The sequence below is a fragment of the Spermophilus citellus genome, assembly GCF_964194105.1.
Source record: "Spermophilus citellus genome assembly, chromosome: 8".
Classification (NCBI taxonomy): domain Eukaryota; kingdom Metazoa; phylum Chordata; class Mammalia; order Rodentia; family Sciuridae; genus Spermophilus; species Spermophilus citellus.
In genome coordinates, this window is record NC_138189.1 from 6,050,556 (window position 1) to 6,075,425 (window position 24,870).

The window sequence follows — 24,870 nt, forward strand, 5'->3', positions numbered from 1 at the left end:
GGGTGGGGTGGCCGTGGCGCGCAGGCGCGCGGGGCGGTGGCGAAGTGAGTTCTGCGCCGGCAAGTTCGAGAGGCTGCTGTAGCGCTGGCGGTCCGCAGCAGCTCCACGTGCTCCCGGCCGCCGGTTGAAACCGTTGGCAGGCGCCGGCTGAGGTGAGCGGCGGCGGCGGCCAGGGGTTTCCGAGCAGGAGGGCTGCGGCCGCACCCGCGTTTGCACCGTCCGCCCCTCCGCGAGCGCACCGGGGACTGAAGAGCTCCGGGCTTAGGGTGGCCGTTTCGTCCCGGGTTTAAAACGCAAAGGCCCCCGGGCCTGGCCAGACCGGGTCGGTTGGATCCCGCCACGCTGGGGATCCGGCTTGCTGCACGTTGGGGACAAGGCTCTGCGAGTCTCGGGAGCTCGGTCCCTAAGGGAAGGCCCCAGGCCAGTGGTCCAGAGCACCGACGGAAGACCAGAATAACCGCGTGCCGGGGGTTGTCATTAGCTGGACGTGAGACCTGGTGCTGGGTACTTAACCTCTTAGTGCCTGTGTCACGTGTGAAAAGGGAATGCTGTAGAACCTGACTTGGGGGGCTGGAGGGTTACTGGAGTGGAAAGGTGTTATCCTCCGGTGACGTTGCAGTTGGTACTCAGTAAATGTCAGAATATTCTGCAGCACCTACCTCTGAGGAGAAGGGGAGGGAAGAGAGGTGCGCTGTGCACTAGGAAGCCTTTCTGCAGACAAGGCCTCGTGGGTACTTGTTTACACTGTGGGCCAGGCTCCCTGTGTCTAACATCGTTTCTGACAAGTAGTAGTTAACCAAGTGAGAGGATGCTATTTGAACAGTGCAGGTGATGTACTGGGAAAGTCTGAAGTTATCTGAGCCTGGCTTTGCTCATCTGCTAAGTGGAAATAGGGGCACCTACTCCCAAATGCTTGTGCAAGGGCCAAAGAAGAGCTTGAAAGCACATTGCAGCCTCTGTCATCCCCATATGCAAAGGTTTAGGGGCAATAGTGCTCAGGGTATGCTTGTGTGTTCTCTTGAACTATACCTGTGGTTTTTGGAACTCTACCCCTGGAAGGGACTTGAGTCTCTTCTAATTGGCTTAACCCTTTATTTTATAGATGGGGAGAACTTGAAGTTGGTTTTGTTGATGTTTTTTGTTTCATTTTTTGAGATAGGCTCTTACTATGTTGCCCAATCCTCCTGCCTCAGTCCTGATGTAACGGGGACTGCAATTATAGCCACTACGCCAGCAGAACTTGAAATTTGGGGGGCTTGTTTTTTTCTTGTGCTGGGAATTGAACTCTGGGGTGCTCTACCACTGATCTGCATCCCCAACTCTTTTTATTTTTTATTTTGAGACAGGGTCTTGCTAAGTTGTCCAGGCTGACCTCAAGATTGTACTCCTGCCTCGCCCCCTGAGTACCTGGGATCACACGTGTGTACCTCTGTGCCTGGCTAGAACTTGAAGTTTAAAGGGGCAGTGGTTTGTTGGAGGTTGCACCCTGACTGGGCTTTGTGCTTGGGTTGCCAGTCTGGCCCCTTAGATGGGCTGTTTTTGGTGTGGGTGTGGTAGTAATGGGGTGTAGGTCAGTATGTGTGTTGTGGGGACAATGTTTTAACATAATTTTTAAAGAAAATAAAAATATACAGAAAATGTAGAGGAAGGAAGGTTAAAAGAAGAATCCCTCCAAATTTCAATATAGAACCAAACTTAGGAGCATGTATTCAGGGAACAGGGTGGTAGAGTAGGCCCTTGAGGAATAAGGAGTCAGGGGGGACTGGAGTGACTTATGAAGACAGATGGATGAGTTGAGGGTCCTATTTAAAGGAACAGCAGTTTGGTCGGGGACTGGGTGTGATAGTATTGATATATAAGTCAACAGGTCATAGAGAAACCTTCCTGTAGTTGGGTGAGGAGGAGGCCTCCACATCTGGTATTTTGTTTAACTTTCCACACTATGCTTTGAGATGGATATTAGACCCATTTCACAAATAACAGGTCTGATGTCTGAGTTTCTATGATCTTTGGCAGATGCAGACTTCAGCTCAAGTCCTTCCCCAAGCCCAGGCCCAGGCCAATAAAACGTGGCCACCACCTTGTTAAAAGAAGGGGCTAGGCTGTAGCTCAGTGGTAGAGTGGTTGCCTCCCATGCGCAAGGCCCCAGGTTCAATCCCCAGCACCACCTCCCAAAAAAGACTAAGATGCCCAGGGTTTTTCTCAAGTTCTCAGCCCTTTCCTGGCCACTGCCTGCTGCCCCCAAATTCAGCAAATTAACACCTGACAGCCTCTGCCGTGACGTGGTTGTTCTCCTTGCCCAGTTTGCACTGCTTTTTGGGTTCTAATATTTATGAATGGAAAATTGTTATTTCCCACATTTTGGATGAGGATTTCAAGTTCCGAGAGTTAGGGCCAAGCAAATGGCAAGGTTGTGACAGGCAAGGTAGTGGCAGAATGTCTTGCAGGCTGCCTCAGCCACTTGCTGTGACCTTGGGCAGATCACTTAACTTCCAGAGCTTGCTCTTCTCTGCAGACAGTGGTTGTGCAGTCATGGCTGACCTGGGTAATGGATACACCTGGTTTTATGAGTAGGAAGTGACTTTATAGAGAGCCAAGGTCCTGTTTTCTGTCCTCGGGCCCTCGTATTTTTCTAGGATGTGGTACATGAGAGCTCAGTACATTTACCAGACACATGAATAGATAGCACACACAGAGGACCTGCTCAGCTTGAAGCGAGGGTCTCTGGGTGTACCTGGTAGGATAACCCTTACTGCACACTTAGCATTCAGCAAATGTCACTGGGTTGAGTCATAGATTGTATTTGGCTCGAGAACCAGAGTGTGCTCCCAATCAGTCCAAGAGCACTACTTTCTGTTCGTCTTCTTTTTCAACATGCCCACATATCTGAAAAGAAGAGCACATAGAATCTCTGTGGCTGTGTTGGGACCCAGCATTGGGTGCACACAGGGAGTGAAGAGTCAATGAAGCAAAAGGGGACTTTTATTTAAGTCCAGCAACACTAAAAAATGCTGTCTTCTTATACTTTGTAACAAGTATCTGAGCCCTAAGTGTGTCATCTTCATGCAGTTTTAAGCTTTTGTAACTTCAAAAGCATAAATGGTAAGCATAAAACTTACCAAAACATCATTTGAAAGTTTTAATTATTCAAATTCCATTCACATTTATCTTGTGGAATTTGAATAATACAACTTTTTTTAGGCTATGTTTGCTGTCTTCAGTTAGCACACATGATGTCTTTTTTGAATTTTGTAACATCAAACTTCTGAAATTGGTAAGTCTGCACTAAGACTTGGGACCCTGTCTGCTGGGAGTCGAGCTGGTTTTGAGCTTGTTGTTCTTCACAGCCCATGCAAAGTGTTTACTTCATAAATGTAAGGTATTTTCTCTAGGGACCAGGTCCAGTGTGAGGCATAGTCAAGGTGACTCCTGGGCTGTTGTTGGGGTGTCCTCAGGGCTCTGAATAAGCTCCTTGCAGATCTTACCTCAGTAGTTAAGCAGGTGGACACACTGTTCTGAGTTCATGGCAAGTATAAAAACCCCAAGGAAGGCAGGCAGGGCCTGAGTTCTGACTTCATGCAGTCCACTCATTCTTCCTTAAAATATGTAGATAAATAAAAGACCAAGTGAAAATGTGTGGAGAGATATTTTTCAAATGGACGTGCGATCCACTTCTCAGAATGGCGTGAACACAGTGTGGACAGCTTCCAGAGGGATGCCATGTGGTGCAGATCTTCTGAGCATCTTTTTGTAATACCACTAGCATCTTTCCTTCAGTATATTTTGTTTCCTGCTGTCCTGCCCAGGTCTTTAATTCCTGCCTTCCACCACAGACCCATCCTGTGGGGAATTGGATCCTAAGGTTCATGGAAGCTTTTCTCCCCACCCTCTCTGTCATAGTCAAGAAACAGTATCCTCACAGCAGAAGTTATAAAGCTCTAAGCCATATTTAAGTTTGCAGAGATGTTTGCCTTGTGAAGGTGCTTTAAAATTTTCCAGCAGATAATTTGTTTCGCCACAGTGGCTTCTACCAAGTGGGTATGATGGAAGTCCATTTCTTGGTGATAACTCATGATCCCTTGGTCTTAACCCAAAAGTGCACCCTCCAAACTCATAGTGTGATGTTGGCCCTTGTTGCAAAATGGCTGTTTTTGTTGCCTGACATTTATTGAACTTCATCTGCCTTATGCAGCATGATAAGCTTTGAGGGAACTGGGTCATGGTCAACATGATCCCAGCTCCCCAAGCTTGTGACTCTATCACTCATCTTTACAGTAACCAGGTGCCCTAGGGTTGTAACGTCTGCATTCCTTGGGATTTGGCCAGGCATAGCCGACCATGTGCCTGCCCCGATGAGGGAAAATTGGTCAGGCAACCCTGATCAGGCTGTGGAGGGGACCCAGCATATCCAGGGTCAGTGGGCCTGTGGTTTGTACCTAGTGTAAAAGGTGAACTGGAGCCCATTGGGTAAGAAGCCTGCTCAAGAGACCAGCTGGGCCTTTGAACCCTGGAGAGGCTGGCAAATGGCCGTGAGCAGCCCTGATCCTTGTTAGGTGTGACCTCACTAGCTATGATCTGGAACATGGTGAAGGGGAGATGCAGTTCATGCATGAGGATCCCTGTAAACCAGTGGTAGCTCTTGTGTGGAAGGATTCGTGGGTTGGGTTGGGTGGAGTCTTACCCTGAAGCAAGTAATGTTGACTTCCTTGATCCTCTCTTTCTGCTCATAATGAGGAAGACAGGGTTGGGCTAAACAGTTCTCAATATCTTTGCTGATTTATAATGTAAAACAATGCTCTAAACCAGTGATAAAAGTTTATAGAAGCATGGAAAGTTACCCTGAGTGCTTAGCGCTTAGATGAATCAATATTTTGTTGAGCACAGTATCACCCCCTGAGCTTATAATATAGATGAAGATACTGTATAATGGGCAGTGCTCAGGATACCTGGGGCACCTGGGTTTGTGAGCTCCTTGAGTAATTCAGCACCCAGCATTTGGGATACGTAGATATGGTTACATTTCTTTCTGACTGATCTATCTGGCAAGAAGCCATGTGAAGGAGACCCTCACCTGCTCCCTGTTCAGAGACCAGGGGGTATGATCTCATACCTGTGAATGTTTTGGGAACCTAGAGAATTCATTTTTAGAGTTTTCCCCTTTCTACAGCTCTCTGTTCCCCTTCTTATTTTGTTATTATATTTGGGACCTGGAATAGTTGGCAGGGTATACAGACATTGTAAGGCCTTTTATAATTTTCATTGTGTATAAATGAAACTTATTCTTCCCACACAGTTCTGCCAATCTGCAAAGGTTAAATTTATTTGTTACTGTGTATCCTGGGGCAAGTTTCTTAATCTCTCCAGATAAATTTTAAACAGTGATAATCCTTCCCTAGGGAAGGGTAGGGTTTGTTTGAGGGCTAAATTAGATATACATAAGCTCTTAGAATAGAGCCTGATACATGATAAACACACATTCAATAAATGTTAGCCCATTATCACTAGTGATGGTTTACTTACATGGGTGGTAGGTTTGTTCATAGATGGCTGATCAACTTTGAATCTGTTATTTTCATGTGAAATTATCGTTAAAAAGTTAACTGTAGGGCTGGGGTTGTGGCTCAGTGGTAAAGAGCTTGCCTAGCACATACAAGGCACTAGGCTCCATCCTCAGCACCACATAGCAATAGATAGATGATAGATGGATGGATGGATGGATGGATGGTGTCCATATACAACTATAAAACAGTTAACTGTAGTCATACAGCATGGTGGCGCATGCTGGTACTGTGGAGGCTGTGGCAGGAGAATCACAAATTCAAGGCCAGGCTTGAATTAAAAGGGCTGTCAGTGTAGCTCAGCAGTACAGGGCCCCTGAGTTCAATTCCCAGTACTGTGAACAAACAAATCAATTTAAGTTACTTGTGTGAATCATTTGTTGAACAGAAGTTTTAGTTTTTGTTTTCTGTTTTGTATTTTGTTTTTTTTTTTTTTTTAGGACAAGAGTTAAAGCCTATTTTGGATAGAGAGTATTTAACCATTTAGGTAAAATGGTATTTTTTACATGCAATGCATGTGGTGAATCAGTGAAGAAAATACAAGTGGAAAAGCATGTGTCTGTCTGCAGAAACTGTGAATGCCTTTCTTGCATTGACTGCGGTAGAGACTTCTGGTAAGTTCTGCATAATTCATTTAGACCCACAACGAAGGTTCAGACCAGATTTGGATCCCTAGCCCCACAAAGCTTAGAAGAATAGAAACAAATTTGAGGAAAGAAACTTTAAGGGAAGGGGCTGGGATTGTGGCTTAGTGACTAAGCGCTTGCCTCGTACATGTGAGGCCCTGAGTTCGATCCTCAGCACCACATAAAAAGAAAAGAAAAAAAAAAAAAAACAAAAAAACAGAAACTTAAGGGGAAAAAAACAAAACTTGTAGGGCCCACTGACTACAATTGGAAACCTTATGCATTTTTAAAGAAAAGGCCAAGAGAAGGGGAACTAGAGCAGCCTGAGCCCTTCTTAGGCAGTAGATGGCTCATCCTGTGGCCACTGTCAGTGACCAGGTCCAGGGAAGCATGTGCCCAGAGTGAGGCTTGAGGGCTTCAGAGCTGTTTTGTTAGAACAAAGCTGTGCTCTACCCGTCCCTCAGAAGGTATGAACTAAGCCAGAAAGTGAGTTAAGGTGGGTGGCAGGGGACAGATGTGTATTGTGCAGACAGTGGGAGCAGCTGTCATCAGGGCCCCCAACCTGCGTGGCAGTCTGATAGTGGGACTTCTGCTCTCTTTGAAGGGGTGATGACTATAAAAACCACGTGAAGTGCATAAGTGAAGATCAGAAATATGGTGGCAAGGGCTACGAAGGCAAAGCCCACAAAGGCGACATCAAGCAGCAGGCCTGGATCCAGGTACCGGCTTCCCGTCCCCACAGTGGCCTTGTCCGACCCCCTCCTCTTCCTTCAGAAGCCTGAGAGACTAAGAGCAAGCATTCATCCATGCAGACCAGTCTGCAGCATCATGTCTTAGCCCAGCTGAAGGCCAATTTATCTTCTTGTAATAGAGTTATTTTCTAACTGTTAACACAACTGGGAGGTGTTTTGTCTTTAATATGTGTGTTTTACACATTTCTCTCTAAAGTATTTGAGAATTCTCACTAGCTTTCTTTGACTAGAAAATCAAGTAGAAATTTTCAGGTCTTTCTCTTGTAGTGTTAATGCAACTTTTGCAGCTGAAACACTGTTAATCTGTCATGTCTGCTGTCAGGATCAAGCAAAATAGACATTTTCATAGGTATAAGGAATTTTCTATTTAAATAAAATGAAAATGTGTACAATAAAAAGTGGCAAAATCAATGAAATTCCTATTTGGGAAGCATGACATTGCAGAAGGGAAGATTTAGAAAAGGAGATAGAGAATTAAAGACAAATGTTATCCATGTGAAGATTTCATATTTTCCTGAAAATCAAATTAATAGCTTCTGACACTGACTAGCTCTCTGAAATGGTGTACTCCTAAGGGGACAGTTCTGTTCACAAAGGACTTGCCGTTTCTGCCCAGTGCACGGTAAAGAGCTGGTGAACCTGTATCTTAACTGTGAAGTCGAGGCTGGTGACCACTGGCACCTTGGGTCATTCTCTCTGTTATCCTGAGACTTAGGTGACATTTCTGGGTGCTGGGGCATGTATAGTTCTACCTCTGCTGTCGTTACACTTGAAAGAAATCCTCAAAGGCAGGGTGGGGTGAGCTACGTGGCTGGTACTTGGGACAGAACCTGTGAAGCCTAGGGTGTGATTTTGTGTTGACAGAAGAGGTTTGCTGACCCTTGCTCTGTGCTTAGTGGCCCTCTTGGTGTAGATCAAGAACTTCACTCTGGTTCCATCTGGGCTGCTGGTCCAATCCCATCCCATGGCTCCAACGCCCTGGGTGCCCTTAGCAGGTGGATCAGAGGACGTGGGTTAAGCCAGGAGAACACGCTGGGGTCGTTCTTGTAGACATGGTTTGAGGGTTTTGTTCTTTCCCTTTATTTCCCTCATTAAAAAAAAATATATATATATATATATATACACACACACACACACACTTAAGTAATCCAGTCAGGAGGGACCCTGTTCTTCACAGGCTTTAGTTGTTAGTGCTGGGGACCTTTTCTTCTTTCACAATTAGCCTTGACCATTTCACCCTCCAGCTGTTCCTGTTTTGTTCAGCCTTCCTGTGGGTTCAGAGTTCCCAGGAATGCCACTTGCATTGGTCCCATCCCTGTTGGCAGCTGGCCCTCTCAGACATTGCCCCTTTCAACAGTCTGCTCTGCTTCTCTCTCTTTCTGTTAATTTTGATAACTTTATTGTTTTAATAAAAAAATAAGTAGCTATTTAATTTTTAGGAAAAAAATACTCAAGTACTAACAGAAAGATTACACAGAAGAAAACAACACACGCTCCGAACACCAGTCAGTCAGAGTGGACCAGACCTATGCAGTTGGCTGGGCAGCGTCCACATGCCTCTGGGCTTGTGCAAACCTGGACGCTGGAGAAGCATCTCACTCTGTGGGCCCTGGTGTTGCCTTCGGACCTCGTCACCAGTGCCCTGTGCTCTTCTGCCTGGTTTTTCCTCGTTCATGCTTGTCTTGCCTTCTTAGTTGGTGCAGCCTGGATGCCGCACACAGCTTTGGCTAACTGTTGTCTTAGGACCCTGTCTCCATGTTTCTGGTCTGCTTATATGTAGATTCTCTTTCTTATGCAGGGACACTTTCCTATGTCATATTTGCAGAGCTTCATTGTCCATCTTAGGTTGACTCACTGGTGACTGTCCCTCCTGTCTGCTGACAGATCTCTTAAAGTAATTATTGCCTCTGACTTTACTGGGATTGCTGAAGTGTTTCGTGTGCTCTTGCTATTTTGGTTTTATTTATTAGATCTTAATACTACTGTATTGTTCTCATTTTATACCCTCTACTATCTGTTTTTCTGTGATTCTTGATTCCATTGATGTAGGGATATATTTTTCAGGTTTTTTTTTTTTTTTTTTTTTTTTTTTTGCCATGGTAATGTATATATTTTAATAGCTTAAATTTATATATTTGTTTGTATGCAGTGCTGAGGATCGAACCGAGTGCCTCACACATGCTAGGCAAGTGCGTGCCACAAAGCTACACTCGCAACCCCCATGATAAGATACTTACCATTTTATAGTGTACTTAAACTCAGGTACATTCACGTCACTCTTCAGCCATCGCTGCTGCCCATCTCCAGAACTTTCATCTTCCCCAGTAGAAACACTGTCCCATTAAACACTCATCTCTCCATCCCCACATCATTTTGGTTTCTTATATTTTTTTTTATTTTTATTTTTATGTTTTGGTGGTGCCGGGGATTGAACCCAGTGCTCACATGAGCTAGGCAAGTGCTCTTCCACTGACTATGCCCCCAGCCCTTCTGTTCTACTTTCTGCCTCTACTTTCTGCTTGCATGTCCTAAGGACCTCGCATGAGTGGGAGCATGCATCCTCTGTCCTTTTGTGATGGCTCATTTCACTGAACATGATGTCGGGGTATGCTCATGTCGTAGCGTCTGTCAGAGTTTCTTTTCTCTTTAAGGCTGAAGAATATTCCACTGTTTATCTATTCACCTGTCAGTGGACACTTGATTCCTGTCACATCCTTGCTTTCATTTCTTCTAGAGGTAGAGTTACTGGATCATAGGGTAATTCTCTTTTTCTTTCTTTCTTTTTTTTTTTTTTTTTTTGAGGCAGCTGTGTACTGATTTCTGTAGCAATTGCATCATTTCACATTCCCACCAATAATGTACAAGGGTTGCAATTTCTCTTCAATACTCGTAATTTTCTGTTTTTAGTTTTCATAATAACCATCCTAATGGGTGTGAAATGTTATCTTTCTGTGGTTTTGGTTTGTATTTCGCTTATGATTTTAGCATTTTTTCATGTATTAATTGACCATTTGTACATCTTAGGAGAAATGTCTATTCAAGTTAATTGCTCATTTTTTAATTAAGTAGGAGTTTTTTGGTAAGAGTCCAGTTTCATTTTTTTTCAGGATAATTTAAAAGATTTAAGATTATCAACACTTCAAAAAGCAGTCATTTGTGACGTGCTGCTATAATTAGAACAACCAATTTTTGAGTTACTGTTCAAGGAATTTCAACAGCAAACTTAGAACTTCCTTAAAACATAAAAATTGAGACAGTGAATTGTTGCAGACATACTGCATCTGAGAAAAAGACTTGTGAATATTAATACTCCGCTAAGTATAATCCCTGGCACTGGGACTTGAACCAGGCTTTTAAATTGGATTAGGCCAACCTGGGACAAGGCTTCAATGGAGGAAGGAATAGGATTGAAACTTGGGATAACTTGAAATGCCAGAAACAATGAGGAGATGTGTTTTGAGGGAGCAGAGTTACATATCAGAACAACAGGAAAATGCTTAAAAAATTATGTTTCAAAGCATATGCATCAGCACCTCATGGTGGGTGAGTTGTAACTTCTTTAACAAGGTCCAGTCTGAAAAGTGCATATAAATGAGAGCCAAGATATACCTTAGTCTTGCTCATTGCAAGGTGTGGCTTTGCATTTTGTTCAGGGTTACTACTAAATTGTGGGAATTTCAGAAATAATAGTCTCTTTTAAAAAGATTCTGCTTTTTTATAATGAATGATTTTAGTTAAAATATTTGAGCAGGTAAAAGCTCATGAGCATCATGGTGACTTTCAGGTTTTACCTCTCAAATATTCCTGAGAAAACTAAGGAGAAAAAGCAGCTTTTCTCACTTTCTAAAAACTCTTTTTTGGAGGTTGTTGAGACGTTTCGAGATGAAAGATAACAGACAATGGTGCAGCTAATGGACACACTGGGGAGACTGCTTGCCACTTAAACTAAACACGAAGAAAACTTTTAAAAAATCTGCTTTAAACTGCAAGGCAAAACGCTGCTCAAACCGAACAGAGTGGGATCCTTGGCTAAGTGCAGGATAAAGCGTGATTATCCTCTTGAAGTCCCCGATACTTCATGCATGCAGTTCAGTTTGGGGAAAATAGTTTAAAGTATCTCTTAGAAAAAATTAATTTACACTTTGCATCACAAACAACAGTGGTTGCGATGTCTGGTGCCACCAAGCAGCCTTCGTTCTGTCTCATACAGCAGAAAACAAATCCAAGGTGGGGCGGACATGCCGGGTGGTGGTGGACTGGGAGTCCTTGTTGACTTCGCCTCCAGGGTAGTAATCTGCTATATATCCAACTTCTGTGCCACAGTGGTTGATGATCCAATCGTGCCTATTGAAAGGCAGCTCCATCCAGGAAGGAGTTCTTGCCCTTGGCAAACACTTTCCTCCAAATCAGATCAAGGATGGATCCTGCGCAGCATTCGGGCTTCCCCTGTGCACTGTTCTGACTGAATTGTAATTTATACATATCCTTCAGTATCCTCACCCTTTCACTCCACCCTTTCCTTAACATGGCATTCCAGAACATCTGTTTGGAAGGATAACCCGCTCTTTCTCTAAATCTGCTCGTGGAATGGCTGATTCCTCTCTGATGGTAGACAACATGAAGGGCTGATGTGGGGCCTGTGTTTGGTTGGGTGATGGCATCAGATTTGAATGATTGGGGTTCTCCTGATTCTTAGCAGAGCACCTATAAGGGGCCCTGCACATAATCTTATGCACTGTCTTGGTGGGCAGGCACAGAGTAGGTTTTGCTCTCACAGGTTGGAACCCTCACAGAGGGTTCTGCACTCAGTGGACAGCCTTTCCTTTTCCCTTCATGTATCGGGCATCCTGAAGATGATGATCTGAAGCATTTGAGGTTGGAACTGGATTAGCAGGAGTAGAGGCTGACAGAACCCCCGCTTGGAATCAGTGTGGACTCCAGACAGTTTTAAATTTCCAGCTGCTGCCGTCTCCACCTTCCTCTTGCTGGGTCACTGCTGTTTACGTGGTCACCTCCAGTGTTCTCAAACAGCACTCCTCTGGCTGCATTCTTCTCCATGTGAATATCCACTTTTCCCAGCGCCATTTGTTAAAGAGACTTTTCATTCTTCACTGACTGGTCTTGATGCCTTTGTTGAAAATCATCTGACCACATATGCAAAGGTTTATTTTTGGGCTCTGAATTCTGTGCTTCTGTCTATATGTCTGTCTATGCAATGCCACATTGTTTTATAGCTTTGTTTTCTTTTTTTTTTATTTGGTACTGATGATTGAACGTAGGGGCCCTTGACCACTGAGCCACACCCCCAGCCCTTTTTTGTATTTTATTTAGAGACAGGGTCTCACTGAATTGCTTAGTGCTTCACTGTTGCTAAGGCTGGCTTTGAACTCAATCCTCCTGTCTCAGCCTCCCTAGCCATGAGGATTACAGGCATGTGCCACCATACCTGGCTTGTAATAAGTTTTGAGATCAAAACTTTTTTATTGTTTCAAAATTGTTTTAGCTATTTGGTGTCCCCCAATGATTCCCTGTGAATTTTAGGATGGATTTCCTCCAAAAAAAAAATCATTTATATTTATCTATCTCACCTAGGTTTCAGTAGGAATTGTGCTGGATCTCTAGGTTGGGAAGTATTGACATTTACAATCTTAGGTCTTCTAATCCATGAGCATGGCATCTCTTTCTATTTATCAGTGTCTTTAATTTCTCTTAGTATGTTTTATAGTTTTCAGAATACAAGTCTTTTACCTGTTTGATTTTTGGTTTTTTCCTTACTATTCTTTTTTATGTTATTATAAAGGGAACTATATTCTTAATTTCCTTTTTGAATTGGTCATTGTTGGTATATTTTGTTACCAGGGATTGAATCCAGGGGTATTCAACCACTGAGTCACATCCCCAACCCTTTTTTATATTTTATTTAGAGACAGGGTCTTCCTGAATTGCTTAGGGCCTTGCTAAATTGCTGAGGCTGGCTTTGAACTTGCAGTCCTCCTACCTCTGCCTTTGGAGCTGCTGGGATTACAGGTGTGTGCCACTGCTCCCAGTGCAACCAGATTTTTGAGAGTAGATTTTGTATCTTGCAGCTTTGCTGAATTGATTTATTAGTCCTGACAGTTATTTGTGTTGAAGGTTTAGAGTTTTATACATAAAATCATTTCTCTGTACAGGTCATCTATGAACAGGGATAATTTTGTTTTGTCCTTTCCAGTTAGGAAGACTTTTATCTCTTTTTCTTGTCAACTGCTCTAGGACTCCATTTCTATGTCAAATAGAAGTTAATATATTTTGAAGCGTAAGCAGTAATACAGAATCCGTACTTCAGATGTGAACTCTTTGGTCAGGGCAAGGACTTTACAGTTGGCTTTCATGAAACTCATGGGTTGGTTATTTATTGTTTTCTTTTTTTATAGAAAATTAATGAATTAATAAGGAAACCCAATGTCAGCCCCAAAGTGAGAGAACTGTTAAAGCAAATTAGTGCTTTTGACAACGTTCCCAGGAAAAAGGCCAAATTTCAGGTATGGATTTGATTGGTTTTTCTGAATGGGTGGAGGGCTGGACCTGTGTGTATCTTGTCACAGTGGGATAAGTGGTTCTTTTTTTTTCTTTTTTGTTCCTTACAGAATTGGATGAAGAACAGTTTAAAAGTTCATAATGAATCCATTCTGGAGCAAGTGTGGAATATCTTTTCTGAAGCTTCCAGCAATGTAAGTTAGAGCTAATTTTAGATTGTTGCAAGAATAATTAGTAATAATGAAATGGGAATGTCTATATTTGGAGGTCAAGGTAGCCTGCTTTTTCAGAGACCCTCTGTGTCTTCATTTATGGGAAAGAGTAAACTGAATGCACTGCAGGGAAGATTTCCTTATTTACAGAGAAAGGTATTTAGTCCCAACATTTGATAAGGGTCCCAGCGGACATGTAATGACTGGTGTATCTATCAGGCAGTGGATGTGTTGAAAAGAACAGGAGTTTGGATTTCTGACAGCCCAGGTTCAAAGCCCTGCTATGCAGTTTGCCAGGTGTATTATCATTGGCACATTAGTTAACCTCTAAGCCTCAGTTTCCTAATCTAAAAAATGTGGATAGTAATACTCATTCATTTATTCCTATTTACCGGGTCCTAATCTGTGCTAGGTCCTCAACAAAAAATAGAAAGCATATCAGGAGGGTATGGTGCTATGAAGAAAAAGAAAACGGGGCAGGACATAGTGGCCAGGTTGACCTTCAGACGAAGGGTGAGGTGTGAAGCCTCTGTGAGAGTGTTAGAGCAGAGGAGGGTACCCAGCATTTAGTGAACGTCCGTCTCCTTCCTTCTGGCGGGGAGCAAATCCTATTTGAATATTCATAATCAACCACCTGCTAGTGAAAACTATTTGAGAGTCCTAAATGAGGAATGCATGTGTAGAAGGTCTTAGTTGGATATATTTTAACCACTCTGTTGGTCACTTTGTTAATTCACAATTGTTTCCCACTAATTTCATTATATATTGTTCCTGTTTGGAACTTATGTGCTTCTTGGAAACTCATATCAAAAGTTTTCAAAAAACAGCAGGGCTCTAACTGGTCTTATTCTAGTCAGATTTTTAGGAGTTGTTTGCTTTGTGCAGAGAAAATAGTTTTGGTGACAAATTGTGGTCGATCAGTGGACGGCCCCTGGTAATCTCAGTTCTGTCAGCGCTGGCTGGTGGGGCTGCCTGTGCCTTTGCCCAGTGATCCTTCTGCACACCCTGTGTTGGTGGGACACAGCCAAAGGTCCTAGGGCTTCATTTGTCCATGAGTCAAACGCCTGTCCTCCTGGAACTCTGTCCTTCTCGACTGTCTAGCTTCTCCCCCATGGTGGTTGGCCGTGGCCCCTGCACATGCGGCTGTAATGAGGTCCTGCCCTCAAGGCTACGTTGTAGAGGGTTGGAGGCTTCTCTTAGTGCCAGGTCCAGATGAGCGTGGGAAGAGACAGAGAAAAGGCAGGTAAGGCAGGACTCTTCCATTACAGAAGAGCCAGGCAGGGCACCCTCAGGACAGCAGGAATGAAGAAGAAAGAAAGTGGGAAAGAAGTGGTCTGCCCACCTTGCCCATCTTGCATGGTGGAGCTGGTGTGGGTGTGGGGCGAGGTACCAGATGGAGACTTGGCATACATTGGGGAGAAGGGAGGCTGAAGGCTTTGGCACTCAGTGCTTCTGTACTATCATTTGGGCATTGGACGCCCCCCATGGGCCCATGTGGCTTGGTGCCCAGGGTGGCACAGCTGGGATATGGTGGAACCCTTAGGGAGTAGGGCCAGGTGGGAGGTCCTCAGGGCATTGGAGGCATGCCCTTCAGGGGGAATGTGGCCCCGACCCCTTGTCCTCTCGGTTTCCTCGCTCACAGGGTGAGCACCTTGCTTCCCCATGTACTCCTTCCATGAAGTGTCACCCTTGCCTGAGGCTCTGAGCAATGGGACAGTTCCATCTTGGACCAAACCTTTGGAACTATGAGCCAAAATGAACACAAAAAAGTTAACTGCCTCAGGGATTTTTATTATGATCATGGGAAGCTGATTAACACATGATGATAATACCTTACCAGAAAATACGAGCAGAATTGCAGGAGAGATATGAAGTTTCCTCTTGAGTCTATTTCCAGATTCATCCTTGACCTCTTTTCCCATGATCCTTGGCAGCTTTATGTCTGTGAACTGTGACTGAGTTCCTAGTGCTGCTCCTTCAGGTGTGGTGTGAGAGGTCTGAGTGCTTGTGTCCTGGTGAGAGCTGCCCACAGGAGGAGGACGATAGGTAACCTGCCCCACATTGTCTGGATGGTGAGGAACAGGTTGGGATGTACATGTATCCCTGCAGCTGAGCGTTGGCCCCTGCCTTCCTCTGCAGATGATAGGGCTCCCAAAGCCATCTGTTTCATTGCCCTGGCTTATCTCCCAAAAGAGAGGGACTCAGAGTGCACCAAGGAATGGGGCTGAGCTGTGCTAATGTCATGTTATATGTAGGATCTATGCGCTGATCTTCTTAATTGGGTAACTAAGAGACAGAAGATCTGTCTTGTTCTAGTATTCATAGTTATTTAGTTTTCTTTGATTCTATATTGGTCCATTTTCTTTCTTTCTTTCTTTTTTTTTTTTTTTGTGTGTGTGTGTGTGTGGCGGGGGGGGGGGTGGTGGGGGGGTGCTAGGGATTGAACCCAGGGCCTTGTGCATAGAAGGCAAGCACTGTACCATCTGAGCTATATCCCCAGCCCTATATTATCCATTTTCTGTTGCTATAACAATGCCTGAGTCTGGGTGCTTTAAAAAGAAAAGAGGCTTATTTAGCTCATAGTTTTGGAGTCTGAATGTCCAAGATCAGGCATCCAACATGTGGTCAGCCTCTGGTGAGGGCTCCTCTGGCTGTATCACAGCATGGCAGGCGGCATCATGGTAGGAGTGTTTTTGGAAGGGATCACATGGTAAGACTGGAAACCAGAGGAATTCACAGGGTTAGGCTTGCTCCATTTATAACTACCTTCTCTTGAGAGAACTAACTCGCCTGGAGAGACCAACATCGGTTCTTTCTCAGGGCAGCGTCCCCAGTGACCTAATCACCTTCTGCCGCGCCCTGCCTCTCAAAGGTTCTCCCACTGCAAGGCTGCCACACTGCAGCCCACTTGCATGCAGCATGTCAGCCTTTGAAGGACGCTGAAGCATGTCTAGAGCCTGGTAGGTGCCCTGCTCTGTTCCTCACGTTCTGTGCAGGGTCCCTTGCCATCCTCCAGGGCATCTGGGTAGTGATGGTGGTAGCACTTCCTTGGCTAGCCCTTGATGGCTTTCAGAGCTCTCCATGTTCATTAGGCCAGTTGGTCGGGCATCCATGATGAGACACACACAGTGTCTCTTCTCGTTTTATTCACACCCCAGTGGGAAAAGGTGAGTGTGACAACCTTTTACTTTCAGATTAAGAAATAGATTTGGAGAAGAGAAAAAACTTGCCTTGACTAGTCACCTGACTAGTAATGAGCAGATCTGGAACTTGAACCAGGCCTACAAACATATAGATCTTTGATTCCGACCACACCTGAGTGCTCTCTTCCCACCTAAATGAAAGATGATTAGTGAGCAGAGTTCAAGGTCTGGCTTAGGTGATATAAGGCTCTTCATTCTTTCACTCTCAAGTGGAATGAAAGTATCTCTTCAGTGCAGAGGTGTGGGCTGGGGGAGTTCTCCCCCACTTGGTATTTTTATTGCCATATTTTCACAGTTGGGGGGTTCACAATTGTAAAATGGTGAGTGATAAAAGCATTTTCCTTGAACAGTTCATTTTGAGATACAGGTAATGATGTGAATGTTTGGTTCTCCCAGATCAAATATTGATATGAGGGCTGGGGATGTGGCTCAAGCGGTAGCGCGCTCGCCTGGCATGCGTGCAGCCCGGGTTCGATCCTCAGCACCACATACCAACAAAGATGTTGTGTCCGCCGAAAACTAAAAAATAAATATTAAAAATTCTCTCTCTCTCTCTCTCTCTCTCTCTCTCTCTCTCTCTCTCTTTAAAAAAAAAAAATATTAATATGTTTCTTGGTTTTGCTTAACAATCAGGAGCCATTTAGTAAGGGGCAAGATCAGCAGCCTCTTAACCAAGTGGCAAAGTCATGTTCAGAAGCCTCCACCAAGACTCCAGCGTCCTCCAAGGCTAATGACTCCACAGAAAAGCAAGCAGAGGCAAAGAAGAATAAAAGAGAAAGGAAGGAAGAACGGCAGAAGAACAGAAAAAGAGAAAAGAAAGAACTGAAATTAGAAAACCATCAGGACAATTCAAGGAGCCAAAAGCCCAAGAAGTGCAAAAAAGGACAGGAGGCTGACCTTGAGGCTGCAGGGGAGAGGGGGTCCACGGCCAATGGCTCCATAGGGAAGAAGGGCAAGAAGAAGAAGGGCCAGGGCAAGCAGGCGAGAGAGGAGGACGCCAACAGGGTCAGGGGCCCCAAGGAGGACCCCAGCAAGGTGGAGATGAAGGCCACTGTGGGAAAAAGGAAGCGGAAGCACTCGATAGGTACACAGCCGGGCTCTGGGGTGTCATCGGGTGGCCAGGCTGCCACTTTGAACCAGGGAGGGAATAACATAAGCCTTGGGTCCAGCTGACCTGTGCCTCCCATCCCATTCCTCCTCTGCAACATGCAGGACGGTACCAGCCATGGTCCTGGGCCTGGAGATAAGGAGGGGGACAGTCTCGTGGGTCTAGCGTGGTAGGGCTCTCTTGAGGAGTAGCAGCTATCAAATGCAAACCTTTTTTAAAAATTTTTTTTCTAAACTTAGCTGAAGCAGATCCTAAGATGAAAAAGATGAAGTTCCCAGGACAACCTGAGGCTGGAGAAGCAGAGGACGATGAAGCTCCTACGAAAGGTACCTCTGCGCCATTTGAAAAGCATCACCTACTTAGTTTGGGGAAGGAGCCGGCAGAGATACCCCTTTCCTGGAGTGGATCTGGTACTTCTGGTAAGTCATGCCCTCCAGAGGCATGTCTAAGGATTTAAAGCAAAATGAGCGCTCTGGGGTTTGTATTGTAGTGAGTCTGTATTATGGTGCCTCTGTCCCTTTGTCTTTGAGGAAAAAGGGAGGATAGTCTGGATTGGAAATGTGTATGTTAGTTTTCCATTACTGTAACAAATATCTGAAATAGTCAAACTGTGAAGAGAAGGTCTGCTTTGGCTCCCAGGTCAGAGGTCTTGGTCCATGGTGGGTTGGCCTGGTATTTGGGGCCTGTGATGGAGCAGAGTGGCTCACTTCATGGCCAGGAAGTAAAAGGAAGAGGATGAGACTGGGGTCCCACTGTGTCCTTTAAGGGCATGTTCCCAGGGCTCAGGAAGACCTCACATTAGCTACTGGGAGGTTCCTGCCTCCCAGTAGCTCCACACTGGGACCTAGCCTTTAACAAGGGCCTGTAGGGGACATTCCAGATTTCAGATTCACAAGATAGCAGTGTTTTGCTTTTGAATTTAAGATGAACCCAGATGACTTTCCCAGACACTGTTATCTCCTGCCTGCATCTTGTACTGTAGGTGCTGGCCTGTTCCTGTTATCTAGAAATACCCTTGGTCCAGGAAGACTTGACTGTGCCCCTTTCTAGCTTTGAGTCTGTTCCTGGGGCCTCCTTACCTGGAGCTCCATGGCTACCCACTCCCTTAGCCACCATATGTATTGTTAAAATGCAGTCCCTCGCCTTCAAGGCTCGCCTTACATGCAGCCTCATACGTGGGAAGCTCCTGCTTCCTCAGGCCTGAGGCTTTCCCTCCTGCTGGGAAGTATGTGTGTTTGTCCACCCGATTCTGTCAGTCAAGAGTGGACCCAAGGAATCAGATGGGCATTGCAGCTTTATTTGTGGGGATCACTTACTGCCAAGGTGGATTAGATCTCTAAGCTTGAGCCCCCACTCCTAACTGTGTGGGCATTTTAGCATTTAAATTGTTGGACTAGGGTATAGTGCTCGCCTAGGGTGCCTGAGGCCAGAGGAAGAAGAGTGTATTTTAAAGCAATTGTAGGTACACATTGAATCATGTGTAGGAAGTACTTGACTTAAGCATGCTCACAAAGCCGTTATTTTATTTTATTCATTTGTTTATATGTGGTGCTGAGAATCGAACCCAGGGCCTCACACATGCTTCACTGCATTTCCCCACGGGCAGCACCTGAGAGCCTGTAGTGCACGTCAGCCTGGACGTGGGCATTGATGCAGGCACGGTGGAGAGCATTGCTGCCCCACAGGATGCCCCTGCCACGTCCACTCCCCGTCTCACCTCTGGCAGCCACTGGTCCGTTCTCCATTTCTGTGATTTCTGGACGGTGTGTGAGTGACTCCGCGATTGGCTTCTTCCACCAGCACTCTTCTCAGTGACCCGTCTGGTCGCTACAGTGTCAGCAGTCCATCGCTTTCTCTGCTTAGTCACACCCCATGGAAGGGATGCGCTGTGTTTCTTTCCCATTCACCTCCAAGGCTGTCTGGCTGTTTCCAGCATCTGGTTATTGTACATACAGCTGCTGGGGACATTCATGTGCAGGTTTTGCATGAGCAAAAGTCAGTTGCCCTGTGTAAATGGCCATTGGTGCAGGGCTGTGTGGGTCCTCTTGTGGTGGCATGATTACTTTTTTAAGAACACTGCCAGGCCTAGGGCTGTCTATTAGTAGTAGAGTGCTTACCTAGCATGCCCGAGGCCTTGGGGTCAGTCCCCAACCCTGCAAGAAAACCTCCAGATCAAACAAACAAACAAAAACCTGTGGGGACTTGGGAAGCACAGCTATGCACCTCACCAGCGGTCTCAGGCTGGCCTGCATCTGCTGACGTTGTGGTGGGTGAGCAGGGCAGCGTGCCGTGGTTTCAGTTGCCCCTTCTCTGGCTAGTGATGCTGGATGCCTGTGTGTGCTTGTCTGCCCTCTGTATCTGTCTCTTCATTGAAGTACTTGATTTTGGCATTTGGTCCATTTTCTTCCCCCCATCCCCCACCCCAGTGCTGGGGATTGAACCCAGGTTCTCATGCATGCAAGGGCAAGCACTCTAACTGAGCTATATCCCCAGCCCTGGCCCATTTTTTGATTGGATTGATTGGGGTTTTTGTTTTTTGTTTTTTTATGGTTGAGATTTTATTTAGAGTTCTTTGTATATTCTGATCGTCAGTCCTTCAGTGGGACACGGGTCTGGGGCGCCTTCTCAGTCTAGAGCGTCTCCTCGCATCCTTCTAAGGGAGTCGTTCATGGAGCAGATGTTTGTTTTGATGAGTCCAATTTATCAGTTTTAATTCTTAGTTGGTCAAACCTTTTTTTTTTTTAACATTTTAAAATTTTATTATCTTTATTTTATTCATTTGTTTATATGTGGTGCTGAGAATTGAACCCAGGGCCTCACATATGCTAGGCAAGTGCTCTACCACTGAGCCACACCTCCAGCCCTGGTCAAACCTCTTTAACACACAGAATTTTTACGTATGGAAGGTGTGCGACTCAGTGTCTGCTCATGTGTATGCAGATTGAGCTCGTCAGCTCTCCCTCACCCTGTGTGTTTGTGGGTGCAAGTGCTGGTGTGTGTAGTGAGAGCCCTTGAGACACTCTCACCAAGCTGCAAGTGTGTGCTCTAAATGGTTTATAGTCTCACATTTTATATATTTTTAAGTCCATGGTCTGTTTTGAGGCAGTTTTTATATATGGCATGGGCTTTTATTAAACTTCCTGTTGTAAATGGCTTTCTCTCCTGATTGCTGATGGAGGAGGATGTGCCAGGCAGGACTCCCTAGGGCCTCCACTGGTGCAGCTCGGGTAGCTTGGAGTGGCCCACTGCTGGGTGAGAGTTCTGTTCCATCCTGGCTTCTGGCTCCAGGGCTGTGGCTGGCGGGGTGTGGTGAGCACAGCCATCTGTGGCATTTGCCTGAGGAAGTTGTTCTTGTGTCGGTCTGTGCCTCACTGGCTGCTCCTTCCTGCTCCTGCCAAGACAGAAGGCTTCTCTGGGCTCGTCCTGGCCTCACCATCGGCCTTCCAGTATGCTGGCTTCAGCAGATTCAGAACATGCAAGGCCAGAAGTGGCAGCCTGTCTTCTTCCCACCTCCGAGGGTCGCCTGGGCTTGCTGCTGCAGCTTCTGCTCTTGCCTGTGCTTTGCAGGACTGGGGAAAGCACACTGCCACCAAAGCGAGCGCCCTGGCCGAGCCCTTTCTTGCCATTGCTCCTTCTCTGAAGCTGCTTGGGCTCTCCTTGTGTGTTCTTGGCTGTGCTTAGTCAGCCTCCTGATCTTGGTGGCTGCTGGGTGAATCTCTGTTTTCCATGAGATACAAGTTACCTTTCTGTAATTCCAGCTGCTTAGGAGGCTGAGGGAGAAGGATCACAAATTGGAGGACTGCCTGGGCAACTTGGCGAGACCCTGACTCAAGATAAAATAAGAAATGGTAGGGGTGTTGCTCAGTGGTAGGCATTTGCAAGGCCCTGAGTTGGATCCCCAGTGTCACCAAAAAAAAGGAGAGAAAACCAGAAGTCACCTTTCACAGGGCTTTGTCCTGGTGCTGGTGCTCTGGCTGCCCTCTCACTGCAGAACGAGTCCTTGGAAGGATTATCGGTGCTTCCTGCTTGGGCTAATACAGGGGTTGCCACCTGGTACTCTGGCATTCTGTGCATGGGAGGGGCAGGTCATTTCCCCAGAAGCAAACAGATGCGCAGAAATTGTTTCTTTCTTTTTTGTGTGTGTTTGTGTTACAACAAAATAAAATCTCTTACATATTCTTTGTGTTGTAGGTAAATTCAACTGGAAGGGAACTATTAAAGCGGTCCTGAGACAGGCCCCGGATGGTGAGCTGTCGATCAAGAAGCTAAGGAAAAAGGTACAGGGTCTAAACACATCCCAGGAACGGCTAGGAGAATTTATTTTAAATATACACTGATGGGTTTTTACCTAGAATACAAAGAGAGAGAGTGTGTGTGTCACAGTTTTTAAGCTGCTCCCTTTGTCCCTGTCTGGGGCAGGAATTGAGCCAAACCCACCACACAGACTCAGCCAAGGCAGCTCCTAGATTTTGGACTTGCTGTCCGACTGTTTGAAGAGAGGCTCCGTTTATTTATGTTATGTTTGAAAATAGTTGTTTTGGGTATTTTTTTCCTTTTTACTTGTTCCAAAGCAGTGGTTTCTTTGTTTTTTTGCACTGTGTCTGTGTGACAAACACGGACAGCTGCTGGTGTTCACAGGTAGAGCACACCTGTGCACGCAGTACGCTGAAAGACCTGTAAGGTAAGTTTCCAGGACAGATGCACTCCCTTGACGTCCGCTTTTCTTTGTTCAGGTTTTAGCTCAATATTACACGGTGACAAACGACCGTCACAGATGTGAGGAGGAGCTCTTGGTCATCTTCAACAAGAAAGTCAGCAAGAACCCCACCTTCAAGTTAATAAAGGACAAAGTCAAGCTTCTGAAATGAGCATTTCATACTTAGAAACTGAGCCCATTCTGTTGACTTCTTCCTCTTACTGCTGTTTGTAAAGTGTGTGGGGAATTAGAACAACTCAAATCTTGTTTTATGAAGCTGTATTTTTAAGTTAAGGAAAAAATATATTTTTGTTAGAACTTTTATGAAAAAATAAAATATATTCTTGCCCAAAATTCTAAGTCTGTTGTGGGAGAAGTCATTGTACTTTGAAAAGTACTTCTTGTAGAAAAATTTTTTTTAATGTAGTACAAGTGACAAGTCAGAAGTAATTTCTCCTGTGATCAGACTAGAAAGGATTCATTTCAACCACATCATTTCTATTCATTTCCCACCAGGGCTTTTGTGCATTTGAATGTCTGTGTTGTAACAATGTGCCTGTCAATGGCAGTATTTGATCCACGGATGGTTGTGACAGTGGTCTTTTGTCTGTGGTGATCCTTATTTAGCCAAAAGTTTACTCCTCAGAGGAGGCTGGTCTGTAGCAGTGTAGGCCATATACACTCTGGCCAGGCTGCCTTTGGCCAAGGACAGATGGCCATGGACTCCCACTCAGGGGTGTGGCCTGTGGCCAGGAGTGGAAGTGCAGGGAAATAGCCATTGAAGACGGAGCACACGGCTGAGCTGACCACTGCTCCGGTGCCCTCTCAGCTGAACTGCTGCCGAAGCGAGATCGATCTGAGGTGTGGCTCACTGGGCTGGAGGGGAGCCACGTGTCACCTCTTTTTGATATGGAGTAGGTTTTGCCCACAAGTCCTTTATAAACTGGTGCGTCTGATAAGATGCTTTAAGGTGCTCCTTTAGCCAGTATTGTCGGTACTCATCCTGCAGGTGACAGTGAAGACTGGGGCGAGTGCCACAGGAGGGAGAAGATATTGGTGCAGGGTGACTCCATTTGAACCTTCAAGATAAGCCCAGGGAGCCAGCGTGTCTGCCAGCGGAGCTGGTTCTCAGCCGGTTCTGTGCTGTTGTGCAGGGGTGAACCCAGGGCTCTCGTCTGAAAAGGACGTAGACTGCAGAATCAGGCCTAGAGCCGGGTCCTCTTTGTCCTTTCCTGGCCAGCCTTGCTAAACCTCACTTTCCTCATCTGGACAACAGGATGTAGAGGTTCCTTGGATTGGGAGTGAATGAATGAATATACAGCAAACCTAAAACCCATTCAGTGTTGCCATCGTTGCTGTTCCTGGGAACCACGGTTGAGCCATGAGATCTGCAAATGACTGGAAAGCAAAGGGAGAAGTAGGAAGAGAAGGTGGCCCAGACCACATGCCTAACTTGGGACAGACACTGAACACAGCTACTGCCAAGACCAGCCTGGACATCCCCTGTTCTAGTGCCCAGGTGCAGAAGTGTGCCTTCTGTCCTTGCAGCATGACGGACAGGTGCAGAGCAACCTGGCCCCAGAGGATCACAGTGCTGCTCAGTCACCATGGCATTTCCAAATGTAGATGGATTTCTATTTTTCTGTCAAAATTTGTCAGTTTGACTGTGGTGGCTTTAAGGCAAAGTTTGGAGAATGTGACAAAATTAAAATGTGTATTTAACTCTAGTCAAATCCTCATTTCTGTCATCTTTTTTAGCGGTTACCCAGGCTCTAGAGCAGGGACTTTCCTAAGCAGAGCAACTCTCCAGGGAGCCTGGAGGGGGTGCCCCTCAGATCCCTTGAAGCCTCAGGATAGCGATGGTGATTCTGCCAGTCCATGTCATGAAGTGGGTCTTGATTGGACACTGTATTTGGTGGCAGGAAGGGCTGACTAGGGTCTGACTGCACTGCATGATCCATGGGTCATCAACAAGGTCCTTGCAACAGAGTTCACCCTCTTCAATTTTTGGCAATTGTCTGTATGACTTGAATTTAACATACATGACCTTGAAGCTCCAAGGGCTTTAGAAACAACTGGTGTTAGGCTTCCCAGCTCTCTCAAGTCTCAGTTGAATATCTAGTCAGATGCTCCCATTTCTGCCTGTCCTTGGGCTAATCTAATGAGTGGGCACTCAGGTATCCCAGACCTACTAGGAAC

General features: G+C 45.6%; 1 protein-coding gene and 1 pseudogene across 11 annotated transcripts; one reads left to right on the plus strand and one right to left on the minus strand.

The window, feature by feature from the left end:
• The first annotated feature begins 1 nt into the window (after position 1).
• On the plus strand, positions 2–24,381 carry LYAR (Ly1 antibody reactive). 10 transcript variants are annotated; one of them, XR_014023314.1, is made up of 11 exons: positions 2–152; positions 5,999–6,172; positions 6,789–6,903; positions 13,350–13,457; positions 13,563–13,646; positions 17,501–17,951; positions 18,215–18,394; positions 19,532–19,707; positions 21,734–21,823; positions 22,167–22,252; positions 22,709–22,757. XR_014023314.1 is itself a non-coding variant. In XM_081304441.1 (9 exons), exons 2-9 carry the CDS (start codon positions 6,051–6,053, stop codon positions 22,841–22,843), a joined length of 1,281 nt encoding a protein of 426 aa, XP_081160567.1. In that variant the 5' UTR covers positions 2–152; positions 5,999–6,050; the 3' UTR covers positions 22,844–24,381. The 10 variants fall into 10 exon arrangements, 6 of the variants coding, with proteins under 6 accessions (XP_081160567.1, XP_081160568.1, XP_081160569.1 ...); XR_014023315.1 differs by lacking the exon at positions 22,709–22,757 and having other exon boundaries at positions 22,167–22,301; XR_014023316.1 differs by lacking the exon at positions 22,709–22,757 and having other exon boundaries at positions 19,582–19,707; positions 22,167–22,301.
• On the minus strand, positions 10,953–12,021 carry LOC308654249 (holocytochrome c-type synthase-like; annotated as a pseudogene). The gene is made up of 2 exons: positions 11,912–12,021; positions 10,953–11,818 (listed from the first exon to the last, which is right to left on the minus strand). The product of its transcript is annotated as a holocytochrome c-type synthase-like (transcript).
• Positions 24,382–24,870: the final 489 nt, after the last annotated feature.

Bases quoted from the DNA above. Each gene is read 5' to 3' on its own strand.
- LYAR (XM_081304441.1), top strand. From the start codon at position 6,051: ATGGTATTTTTTACATGCAATGCATGTGGTGAATCAGTGAAGAAAATA. The intron at 6,173-6,788 runs GTAAGTTCTGCA...CTCTCTTTGAAG, and splicing joins GACTGCGGTAGAGACTTCTG to GGGTGATGACTATAAAAACC. The intron at 6,904-13,349 runs GTACCGGCTTCC...CTTTTTTTATAG, and splicing joins AGCAGCAGGCCTGGATCCAG to AAAATTAATGAATTAATAAG.